The 13278-nt window shown below is 41.9% G+C and overlaps 1 protein-coding gene across 8 annotated transcripts in view; it reads right to left on the reverse strand.

The window, feature by feature from the left end:
- The window catches only part of Dync2i1 (dynein 2 intermediate chain 1), a 120714-nt gene that overhangs the window by 69135 nt on the left and 38301 nt on the right, over positions 1–13278 (reverse strand). For all 8 annotated transcript variants that reach the window (XM_052739173.1, XM_052739174.1, XM_052739172.1 and 5 more), the window contains 7 exons: positions 11126–11239; positions 10961–11022; positions 10311–10362; positions 8655–8715; positions 5238–5337; positions 4927–5058; positions 3039–3262 (listed from right to left, as the gene is read on the reverse strand). In XM_052739173.1, coding sequence (XP_052595133.1) covers positions 3039–3262; positions 4927–5058; positions 5238–5337; positions 8655–8715; positions 10311–10362; positions 10961–11022; positions 11126–11239 — 745 coding nt within the window. The remainder of the gene's footprint in view (positions 1–3038; positions 3263–4926; positions 5059–5237; positions 5338–8654; positions 8716–10310; positions 10363–10960; positions 11023–11125; positions 11240–13278) is intronic.

Raw genomic sequence — 13278 nt, forward strand, 5'->3', positions numbered from 1 at the left:
CTCCTCCAGCAGAGCATCTCAGAAATACAATCTGAAGGTAACCTTGTCCCCACTAGATCCTTCCCATTACCAGCAATCCTTCTGCCATAGCCTCCCTGGGACTCCTCTTAGGAGACTTTATAGATGTAAAATGTACTCGTATGTGAACCCAGGCTGGAGTGATTGACTGATTTTTAAGTTTCTTTTCAGGTGTCACTATGATGCGAAGACTGCTCTCTAATCCGAGTTAAGTGAGCCTCCTCCTGCCTCCTCAGTCTCCCATGTACTGGGACGATTGGCATGGGCCACTATGCTCAGTCTCAATATATTTTCTGTTTCCTTTTCTTTTAAGACAAGCTCAGGCTATGTAATCCAAGTTGGTCAGGAATTCCCCATGAACCCAGGCTGGCCTCAAACTTGTAATCTCCCTGCCTCAGATTCTCAAGTGCTAGGATTACATACATGCCACTATAGCCAGTTCTCTTGATGGATATTTCACATGAAAGAAATATAAATTGTAATCACCAAATAAAGGAGACTAGACATCTCTTGAAACTAAAATAAACCTCCAGTGTCAGGAATGGTTTACATCTAATTGAGTTGTTGGCCAAAGAGGCCCCATGAGAACCCCAAACAATTCAGGCTGTTGCTCAGGCCATTGATTGCACTCCACAAACTGACAGCAAGGCCCTATTGCTGAACACAACACCTACATAACTCAGTGAACATGGAAAAGTAAGCTGATACCTACCCAGAGCCTTGATCCCTACTGACTTAGTGTTCACGGTACTGGAAGGTACTCTGCACACTACAAGAGGAGAGACATAAACATCAACCCGCCTACAAACCTTGCAGTCTACAATGGCAGCCTGCATGCAAGACACACTGGCACAATGGCAGTACCAAAGCTGTAGATATGAGTGGAATAAGACTCACTCCGTGAATGGAACCCATCCCTGACACTGCCTAGGTGGCCAAGAACCTGAAACTGGATAGGCCAGGTACTAGGGAAAAACCAAATACTACTGTTCTGCTAAAGGAATGTAGCAATAAAATAAAAATAAATAAATAAATAAATAAACCTCCTAACAACATTCTGCTACATCCCTAGGTCAGGGTCTTGATCAGCCCTCATCACAAGAAGCTTCCTTCTGCAGTATATGGGAACAAACACAGAGACTCATAACTGCACAATGTGCAAAGAGTAAGAGACTTTGGAACACTCAGTCCTAAATGGGATGTCTCCATCAAATCTCTCCCCTCAGGGCTCAGGGAAGCCTGTGGAAGAGGAGGCAGAAAAATTGGAAGAACCAGTGGAGATGGAGGACACCAAGGAAACAAGGCCTTTAGGGCACAAGGGGACTGAAGCACTTATGAACTCACAGAGACTGTGTCAGCCTACGCTTGTCGGCACAGGTCTAAGCCAGGTGAGGTTCTAGTGCTGAAAGGGGAAGCAGACACAAATCCACACCCCTAAGCTATCTCCAGTTGATAACCACTCTCAAAGGAGTCGTACTGGGAACGCAAACCACACGGAAGGCCAGGCTCCACGCCCAGCAGCAGACAGTCAACACAAAACAAACTCAGTGGCATGTGTGGAGTTCTGTGTCTCACAACGCTTTGTCTAGACTTTTTTTTAACCTTACGATCTTTTGCTTATACATTGTCTTACGGATTCTCCGGATGTGTGAACGTGTCCCAGCACGCTTGCTTCTGGAGCTTTCTCTTTGGCTTTTTCCAAAAGAAAAAGTTTGTTTTGTTCTATTCTGGTTTGTTTTATCTTATTCATTGTTGTTGCTATTATTATCATTATCATTATCATTATTATTATTATTGCCTGTTTGTATTCTAATGAGAGAGAAAAAACAAGGGGTGTGGATTTGGGTGAATCTGGAAGTGGGTGAGATCTGGGAGGAGCTGGGGGAGGGGAAATTGTAATCTGAATAGATTGTACAAAAAAAAATCTATTTTCAATAAAAATAAAAACTCCAAGGCCCTGGCATACACATACACACACACACACACACACACACACACACACACACACACACACACACTCACACACACACACACTATATATATATATATTCCAAGAACAAAATATAGGAGACTAAACAATTGGGGTTAAGAGAGAACTCTGCCAAATGAAATATTCTATAAATACTGATACTTTCAAATAAAGGAACAAAGGCAAAGAACTATTTCAAAGTATTAACAATGGGCCAGCAAGATGGCTCAGCCAGTAGAGGCACTTGCTACCAAGGCTGATGAGCTAAATTCTATTCCTGGATCCTACGTGGTGAAAGGAAAGAACTAAGTCTCACAAGTTGTCCTCTGAACACCACATGAGCACCACAGCATATACGCTTGTGCATACACATGCGCGCGCGCACACGCACACACACACACACACACATAAATAAATAAATAAATACTAAAAAACTTTTAGACAAAGTAATATCAATGACAATTCACATCAGCAGGCTTCTTCCACATGTGGTTGGAAGGATGCTTGGGGACTGGTGTGACTCAGTGCAGAGAGCTAAGGGTCTGACAACAACATAGATTCCATGACTCGTGTCTCGTATGTCCTGTCCTCTTTGAGGAACTAGAGGGAGTAAGCTGTAGTTCATTCAAACATATGTTGAATCTGTAAGGCACTCACAGAAAATGTTTCTGCCTGAATAATAGTGATGGGGACTACTACACTACTCTCCTATCCACTGTGCTTTTTGAGACTAAATATAACACAACTGCACTGTAAAGAGATTTTCACAGTATTGCTTAACTGAACACTAAGAGTGAAGCTGATGTAAAGTAGAACAGGATGGCCATGATGTGTCAATCATTGCAGGGGCACTTGGATGGAGGCGTTGGAAGCAAAGGTGCACGTGGGGGTCAGAGGGCATATAGGAGCTCTGTGTTCTATTTGGCTGCAAACTAAAACTACCTTTAAAAAGTAGTTTTGACTCTACAGTATATAAGTGTAGTATTTAATTTAAACTTAAACTTGTGGTTTAAGAAAGACCAGAGATGAGGGTGATGGGCCTTGTACTCACCTGTCTGGAGAGATGGGCTGCTGAGCCACAGGACCCAGGTCATTCTCAAGAAGGTCCCAGACATAGATCCTGGATGCATCGTCCTGGACCAAGAACACAGCAGGCCTTGTTGGGGACCACTGCAGGCTAGTAACAGAGCGGCCCTTGGTACTGCTGTCCCACTGCATGACAGGCCTCTCAGACGTCAGGTGGTGCAGTCTGATGCTTCCATCTGAACAGCCAGCCTACAATTGGAGTATGGAAACACTGTTTTTCTTTCTTTCTTGCTGTGGGATGGTCTGTATGTCAAATGTGTTGCTGATTGGTCAATAAATAAATCACTGATTGGCCAGTGGCCAGGCAGGAAGTATAGGCGGGACTAACAGAGAGGAGAATTGAGAGAACAGGAAGCTGGGTGAGGGAGACACTGCCAGCCGCCATCAGGACAAGGAAGATGTAAAGTACCGGTAAGCCACAAGCCACGTGGCAAGGTATAGATTAATAGAAATGGATTAATTTAAGCTGTAAGAACAGTTAGCAAAAAGCCTGCCACGGCCATACAGTTTGTAACCAATATAAGTCTCTGTGTTTACTTGGTCGGGTCTGAGTGGCTGTGGGACTGGCGGGTGACAGAGATTTGTCCTGACTGTGGGCCAGGCAGGAAAACTCTAGCTACACTTTACACTTTCTGAATTAAATCTCAATACCCAGAAATTTTTCTTGGAGCGTTCATTAGCTTGCCTTGCTTGTAAAATAACATTTTCACTTGCTTTTGTTTTCTGAATATAAAGACATTAAACCTATCCTTACAAACAGTGAGTGAGCACTCACCCTGGAAACTGACACCAGCCACCACTGCATTCACTAAAAACATAAATGAGTGTGTGTTGAGTGCCACCAACTCAGCGCAGGATGCTAGGGCAGGCTCCACAGGTGGAATGTCCCCTTTTAAACAGTTATATTTGTACTGACAGTATGGTTATGTGTTCCTTTTAGATTGAAATTTTCATAAAACAAAACTCAGCTGGTTTAGGGAAAGACCAAATTATTAGCCTATAAAGAGAAGATTAATTCTTCCTTACTCTTTAATCCTTTCCCATACTCAAAAAAAGATGTTCTTATATAAAATTCTAAAATAATAAATTATATATTTTGATAGAATATCAACAAGAGAAATCAAATTCTAAAATAAAACACAAACAGAAACACATTTAAACCCTAATTTTAGATAAGTAACACAATCGTATGGGATATAGGGGCAAGAACTAAGCCAAATAACCTCTCAGCACAATGTCTGGGTATACAACTTCTGACTCAGATACAAAGAGTCTTGAGTATTGAAAACTGGCTTCTCTGGATGAGATATTAAAAGCTCTGTGTATTCTGGGATTGCACACTTAACCAGGCAGATGGTAAACCATTGCTATGGTCTGAACGAAGTCTGCCCCCACTGACTGTTGTGCTAGAGACTCAAGTCCTCAGAATAACAGTGTTGAGAGGCAGTGTGACATTTAAGGGATGGAATCCAGCAGGAAGTAATTAAGTGAGGAGCTTGTGACCTTAGAAGGAATTGATGACTGTTTTGTAGGCGAGGATTAACTCTCAGAACTGGATTACTTCCGCTGGTTGACCATAGGCAGCTTCCTGTTAAATTCTAAGTACTTTGCAACTGAACAAAGTATTTCTTGAGAGAGTTAATCTCTCTCAAGAATTTCTGAATTCTTTCTGAATCAATTTGATTCAGTTTTCTGTTAATAATAGTCCATGTCTCCTTTTTAGATCACTGAAGCCCAATAAATAATAAATCTGTAGACTACTAAGAGACCAAAACTTTCTAAATTTTCTACTGGATTGCAATGTTATGATGCCCCAACAGGCAAATAGTATCAATGAAAAGTGACTTTCTTACCAAGAATACTGTTTCTTCAAATGGTGAAAATTCGATCACGTTAACTCTTATTGGTCTGACACCATGTTGATGAGGTTTGAACACCTTAGGAGATATTTTCCAATCTTGTCTGGTACTGTGGCTTATAAGTCCCTGATTATTACAAAAATGCCAAGAATGGCCAAAGAAAAGTATTAGATACAAGACTGGACAAACCATATTGATGAAACAATTCAGACATTATAACAAAGGCAATCAGTAAGTTAATTTGATATAAAGATATTTATCAGGTAAGGCTGGGTGGAAAGGATGAAATGTAAAACACTACTAACCATGTCGGTGCCAACAACAAAGTGATTCGGATCTGAAGGCAGAAATTTGACACTTAGTGTTTGTGTGGATCCCCAGAATTCACTATCTTTATGGGAAAGACTGAAAAATAAAGAGCAGAGATGAGCACATGGCTTCTGCAAACCTGGATGATGACAAGACCTTACACTCACCTAGCACTGCCATGTATCTCCAATGAGGAGCAGGTATATCACACTCCTTCCATGACTTCAGCTACTCTGCTTCCTATTTCTTTTTCAAGTATCGCATGCTTGATCATTTCTGCAGATCCATCATTCTGTTTACTGATTCTTTTATCGACTATGTTGACTCTACTATTTAACTACCAGCTGGTTGAAATTTTGGAAATTACAGCATTGTTTCTAAAAGTGTATTGTACAACTGCCAGCAGGTCTGATGCTGAGAGAGAGGGTGAGTTAGTAGTTGATTCTGACGAATTCCACTGTGATGACAGTTCCTAGTGTGCTGATTAATCCTATGTGTGCACCAAGGTGCACTGTTTTCTCACGCTTCTGGTTCCTATAAAGTTTGTGAACTCATCTTTTGCAGAAGGCCTGTGGAAATTCCCTAAGTCCCAGCTTCCCACAAGGCAGTTGTCCTTATATCTCAAGGCCCCTGGGACTCTTATGTTCACATCCCAGCTTGCAGGTACCCATACACTCTAACTTGAGGTCCATTTTCCCTTACCTAGGGGTGAAACTTTCTAAATTTCCCTCACACTAAAGGGGCAGTGAGTTCCAGAGCTCTGTACGGGGTCTCAATTCTCGGTCTCTTATCTCGGGCAACCCAGTGCACCTATGATTGCACAAGGCTTGAGCCACAGGTTGAAGGCCTAATAACCTGGCCTCCTGGTTGTCACCACTAACTCAAAACCTTATTATCTAACTTAACTTCTTTCTTTATTCCTAGCATTAAGAGATTTTTCTTTTCTTAAAAAACAAAACAAACAAACAAAAACAATTACATTTGGAGCTGGAAAAATAGCTCAGCAATTAAGAGCATTTGCTGCTCTTAAATTGGATTCTGTTCCCAAAACTCATATAGCAGCTTACAGCTGTCGGTAACTCCAGTTCCAGGAGATCTGGTGCTCTCTTCTAGCCTATGCTGGCACCAGATATACATGTGGTGCACCTACATATTGGCAGGCAAAACACTCATACATATGATAGACAAATAACCCTTCTTCTTCTCATCTGTACTACCCAGTAATCAAACTGTAGTAGAAGGCGGGGCCAACTGAAGCTCCTCCCTCCCACTGCTTCTATCAACTGACCACCAGATTTCCACTTCTACTCTTTAACTCACACCTAGTTCTCCACACCCAGGTTGTTTTCCATACAGGCCACTACACTGGCCTCCTAACTGGTGTCCTTCACTCCAATGTCCAGAACCTTCTGTACTGCAAACTCACATTTTTCCAAGTTGTTTATCCTACATCTCAAAAATGACATTCCACTTCTTCAGAATAAGACCCTGTCACCTCCAAGACACTGTCTAGACTGTCAGCACAGAAGCAGGCATGTCAAGGCCAACCACCAACTCATCCCATTGTTTTCAACAGCAGACTTGCTGGTATTTCTAAGTATAGATATCTTTTGCCTTAGAGCCATGACATGTTCCTTTACCAAACTTTCAAGGATCAGTTCAGTATGACGTCTTAGTCAGTGTTCTATTGCTGTGAGGAAAAACCATTACCAAGGCAACTCTTGTAAAAGAAAGCATTTAATTGGAGGCTGACAGTTTTAAAGGGTTAGTGCATGGTCATGGCAGGAAGCAGACAGGCCTGATACTGGAACGGTAGCTGAGATCTTTACATCCTGATTCACAGAGAGCAGGCAGAGAGGGAGACACTGGGCCTGGCATGGGCTTTTGTAATCTCAGAGTCCATCCCCAGTGATGCACTTCTTTCAACAAGGCCACATCTCCTAATCCTTCTTAAACAGTTCTGTTCCCTGGTAGCCAAGCATTCAAGTATATGAGCCTATAGGGACCATTCTTACGCAAAGAACCACATATCACTTTCCCAAAAAGCTCCCATCTCACTCTGGATCCAACCCTTCTCTCCTTCAGGCTCTTACATGCCTATGTTCATTCTAACAGCACACCATACTCTTATAACCATGTCAACAGGAATGTTCTATTTCACTGGCATGCTCGCTGGGATCACTGAGGGCAAGATGGCTACTACATCCAGAGTGACATTTTCCCAGGACATTCACAGCCCACAGGTGGCAGAAAGGGACAAAGACCTGGTGTGTCAGTCTGGCCACCCACCCCAGTTTACCCAAGGTAGGAGAGGCTACAGAGTTGGGGATTTTTTTAAATCCACTCTGTCTCTACCCCTTCTTTCCCACAGATCTTGCAGAAACACAGCTATGAGTTTTGAAAGGAAATATGGCAACAAATACATTAGCTATTTCCCTTAGAGAAGTGCACAGTTTAATCCTGGAGGAAATTATAGTTAAAAATAAATACAACGCATGGTGTGAAGTGAGAGAGTCTCGAGCAGAGAGAAGAGTCTCACAGTAGCTCAGCAGAGGTATGCAGCACATGAAGTCAGGGAACAGCCTGAGAGCATGTGCATGCCTAGCTTTGTAACACTCTGATGACTTTAACTGATCTGCTTTCGTAACTCTTTCAGTCAGGTAAGTTGATTTGAAATCTCTAAGCATGACTGTATTCACTGTATTCTGTGTGATGAAGAGGACACGGGCTCAAAGATTTTTCAAGGGTAATTCACATACTAACAGTTAGCCTCACTGAGTAAATGACAGAAATATGTATGGCTTTGGGAACCAATAAGGAATATGTAAATACTACTAATACTGGAACATTCACTAAGAATCTGTACTTCATATTAAATTCTATAAGTAAAAGCAGAAATACACTTTTTTATTTGTTTGTTGTTTTGTGGTATTTCTGTTTGCTTATTTGTTTATTTGAGACAGGTTCTCACATATCCCAGGCTAATTGAAAACTCACTGTATAGTCAAGAATAGCCTTGAACTCTTAATCCTCCTGCTTCTACCTACCAAATGCTAGGATTACAGATGTGTGCTATGCCCAGCTGGAAATAAAAATTTATTAATAAAATTTACTTCAATATTTACAGTTCCTAAAACTTGATTTGATCAAGTTTAACTAACTTTAAGTCTAAATTAAAATTGGATGAAAAACAGTCAAACAGTATTTATTTATAAGCTAAGAAACATTGTATGAATGCATATTAGCATTATATCTGAAAAATATACTTGTTACATTGTCTTATTATTGATAATTCACACAGCAAAAACTGAATGTGAGAAAATGTATCCTCATTGCAAAAACAGAACATGAATTTAATAGGAAGCAGTCTTTCTGGGATGAGGGGCGTGTTCAATCCCCAGTGGAAGTCTCACCTGTTGCCCAACTGGATCATAGTGCTGTGCACCAATTTGATCCTCCCTCCAGGAATCAGACCTGAATCAGACAAACCAGAAACACGAACACTTCTTAATGGAAGCTAAATCAAAACCCACCTACAGTTGTCAGATTCACTTCCTTATCTAAGTATTTATAACCAGAAGGAATGCCAAAATATAAATGCAGGCAGGACTCCCTCTAAATCTGGTGGAGGTGCCTGTGCCTTGCTGAAGAGAGTCAAGAATCTGCAGGTCATTATCAGAATACCACAGGGCCATGATCTAGATACCCACACATTTTCAGACTGATGAGAACAATGGGCATCATATGTATTGAATACTTAGTTCAAAATGCCGAATCCTGTGCTGTAAATACCCAAGGCGCCTGTCATTCAAAGCCATCATTGGAAACGCCGAGGTTTCCAGTGTGTTGAATGGCCACTAGTGTCCTGAATTCCTCCTCTAATCTGATCAGCTCCTCTAACTTCCACTCAAACACCACAGAACTGTGACTTCCAGAGGCCCTGGCTTTATTTTCTATTCCCTCCTTGTTCTCCTTAGATATGCACCCTTCAGTTGTCTCAGCCAAATGTCTGTCTTAAAGCTATTCTCCCTTTTGTACATTCCTGCAGAGGGAAGAATTAGAGATTTATATACAGTGAAACAAAGTTCTAGGCAAGGTGCTCTCCAGAACGTTGAGCGCAGCTGAACTAAAAGCCTGCAGAAATATATTCAACTCACTGCTAGGAAGGGTAATTGCAAGTGCATTGCATGACTTGTCTCTTGTATCCACTGTACAACAATATTGATGCCATCACAGAGGTGGCAGATCTACACATCAGGCCTGCTGCCAGTGGTCTCAACCACAACCACAGTTTGAACAGCACTTCAACAAGATGGGATCAACACTTGACTGGTGATGCGCCTGCTTCTGAATTTGAGAACCTGGAGCAAGGCCAGTGTCAATCCTGGATTTTTTTCCTTATTTTTTTTTCTCAGATCTATCTGGGATACACTCTTGAAACAGGTAAGATGAGAGGAGACTTTGTCATTATAAAATTAGCAGCTGGAATTCAGGGTAAGATAGCTGAGTTTAAAATGCAGACAAATCAGACCACAGGATTCAACAGAACTGAATTGTCTGGGGCCTCTTAGAACTGAAAGCTATACCAAGTGGCATTGAAAACAGCAAACCACGGGGACCCTAGTGTGTTTCCCCATCTCTCCTGCTCTATATGGGGCATTTCCAAGTAGCCTGAGGAGAGCCACACTTAGTGACCTCATGTGCATACAATTCCATACCCCTTCATAGAACAGAGGGTCTTACTGGGTAAATCCAAAAACCACAGAAGAAAGCCCCAAACTAGGAGGACTTAGGACGTGGACACCTGAAGTGTACTGAAAAAGAAGACAGTCACTTAAGTTATGTCACGAGGCAGAATGAAGGCCAGCTATGAGCAGAACTCAGGACACCTCCAGAAGGAAACACCCATTAGACATCACTCAATCACTCTAGCTAATGAGATGTCCATACAACCTTGATATCCATTTTTCAGGTTGCTAATTACTTGTTTTTCAAAGCAGGTTGTGATATCTTTAATCTCTATTAATTTTAGCAAACAATAATTAATTAATTTTTACTTCAATAGTTACCTAAATCACTCATTGAACCTGAGATATCTGCCTTTGGTAATTCAACAACCACCTAAAAACAGAATATTGAAAAAATGAATACCGATACATTTTGTAACTATGAAACAATCTAAACAAAGAATAACTCTAATAAAATAACATGCTACACTAGATCCTAAAAATATAATTGCTTCATAAAAATACTAATCATTTGCTTCAGAACTGACTCAAATTTTTTTTTTTTTTTTTTTTGGTTTTATGAGACAGGGTTTCTCTGTGTAGCTTTGCGCCTTTCCTGGAACTCGCTTTGGAGACCAGGCTGGCCTCGAACTCACAAAGATCCGCCTGGCTCTGCCTCCCGAGTGCTGGGATTAAAGGCGTGCGCCACCACCGCCCGGCTCAAATTTATTCATTATTTTATCTTACTATTCTCCTCTCTCAGTAACCTCATTAGTAGCTCCCTATAAAAGTCCTAACACATCCTTTCACACTGATGCCTTGCCATGCATTCCCAAAGGCCAAAGGCCAGGCATACAATTCCATACCCCTTCACAGAACAGAAGGTCTTACTGTTGTGTTCTGTTCTATCCCTGACCCATTCCCCAGCCAGGTGCCGATCTGCTCCCGGATGGTCTCACTCAGCTCTAAGTGGCCCCGCACTTCCTACTTACCCACACATTGAGAACACCGCTCTCGTCCAGGGAAGCGATGTGAAAGGATAAGCCTGTCATCTCTAATGAAAGCAGAAACAGAAATGAAGGAAAGCAGTTTTAAATAAGCATAACACTCCACACAGCTATTGCTTGAATGATTTTGTGAGCGTGAGGCTCTCGTACCTTCTTGAGTAGAAAAGGGTGAAAGCACCAAGCTCTGCTTTTTGTAGGCAGATGTGGCCACCGGCTCTATAGCGTGAAGAGGACTTCGGTGGTTCACTGATGTGAGGACTCCATCTAGAGATTAAAGGCCCATAGTACCCACTGTGAGTCATACAGCTGAGCAATGAAATTAGCATTATATGTTAAGAAATATGCAGAAGCTTCTGGGTCTAAAGACCTGAATCTCTCCATAAACCTCTCTCCTAAAGCCACATGTCAAGGTCCATGATCTTGATTTTCAGCATCTCTAGCAAATAGAGACTACAACCTCAAAACACTTATAAGAGGAGAAACAAGAAATGAAGACCAAAGCTTGTGCCATTATTAGGGTGTCTCATCACTGAGGCAATAGATGTACAGGGCTAGGAAGGAGGTCAACAAACTCCAAGACCAAGAGTGTTATAAGATGAGGAACTCAAGCAAGCACTCCAGAAGGAGAAGACATGATTCTGAGGTCAGAAACCTCCAGAACAGGCTGGGGAAAGAGGGGCATACAAGAGGGCCTTAGGGAAGTGCTGTTTATGGGCAAGTTATAAGGGCAGAGAACAGCACAGACTGGGAACACAGCAGTGCCGGCCAGAGCACAGGACCAAGTCGTCTGAAACAAGCACACAGCCACTACCAGGAGAAGTGCTGCCACCCACACATGAAGAGAACAGTTGCCTACAGAATGTCTGGGAGTCAGAAATTCAAATTCCATGTGCAGATACTGCAGGAAGAATTATCAGGTGTGACTATTCTCCTGCCCTACCCTGTCCCAGAAGAAAACACAAAGCAGAAGACAAGCAGTCTGAGATGAATGAGGTCTTTGCAGACCGCTTTGGGAAACGCACTTAAAGCCACAAACAAATCCACCCAAAGTCAAAACCCCACACAGAAACAGAAAAAAAAAGGATGAGTGTTGGACTGAACTCAAGAAAAAGCTAATGAACAATACAATGAAGAGCTATTACAGGCCTCCCAAGGGGGAAATTCACATGAGACGTGAAGGATCCACATGTGACAACAGCCAGTTCTCCTTTAGAAGCGCCACAGTTTCACACTCCTGAGTTCTGCGGATGACAGTTACATGGCAAAAGGAAAGCAAGGAAGCCCTTTCATAGAGTAGTTTATTAGTCATCCCTCTGTATTCATCTGAGGATTCAACAACCATGACTGGAAATATGTGGAAGAATCATTGTCCTGTACTCAACATATGCAGACTTTTCTTGTCATTGTTCCCTCAACACTGGGGCACAACAGCTACTCACACATCATATACACAGTCATCTAGAGATGACATCAAGTACAAGGAGAACGTGCCTGAGTTATAGCAAATGCTGTATCATTTATATGAGGAGGCATCTGAAGGGAGGGAGGTCAGACCAGTGTCCTGCCAATACATATGTCCTGCATAGCTTAGGAATTTAGTGCTTTGAAAACAATGCTGGGGGCTGGAGAGATGGCTCAGAGGTTAAGAGCACTGGCTGCTCTTCCAGAGGTCCTGAGTTCAATTCCCAGCACCCACATGGTGGCTCACAACCATCTGGAACGAGATCTGGTGCCCTCTTCTGGCCTGTAGACATATATGCAGGCAGAACACTGTATACATAATAAATAAATAAATCTTAAAAAAAAAAAAAGAAAACAATGCTGGATTCAAATGTTTATTATATAAGCAGTTAGAAAATGTCATGTTTTAAAAGGTATCTTCTAGATTGTGTGATAGTTAGTTTTAATTGTCAGCTTAACACAATCTAGAATCACGTGAGTCTCAGTGAGGATGATCGAGGTCAAGCTGGCCTGTGGGTATCCCTGTGAGTAGGCACCATTCCCTGGGCTGAGCACTAAACTTAGAAAAGGAGAGATTAAGCTGAGCTGTGGCATGTGGCATCCCGTTGCTCTCTGCTTCTGACTGGGGACACAATGTGACCAACTCCCACCACTGCAACTTCCCTGCTGTGATGGGACATAACCTGGATTGTGAGTCGACTAAACACCTTTGCCTTTAAGGTGCTTTTCTTAGGGTAGTTTATTATAGCATCAGGAAAGAAAACTTAGAGTCTGAGTCATATAATAAATTTTTTATGTTCTTTTCTGTTTGAAAAAAAAGATACTTTTTATAATAGCATCAA

The sequence above is a fragment of the Peromyscus californicus genome, unplaced genomic scaffold (assembly GCF_007827085.1).
Source record: "Peromyscus californicus insignis strain IS unplaced genomic scaffold, ASM782708v3 Scaffold_15__1_contigs__length_86483966, whole genome shotgun sequence".
In the NCBI taxonomy this organism is placed as follows: domain Eukaryota; kingdom Metazoa; phylum Chordata; class Mammalia; order Rodentia; family Cricetidae; genus Peromyscus; species Peromyscus californicus.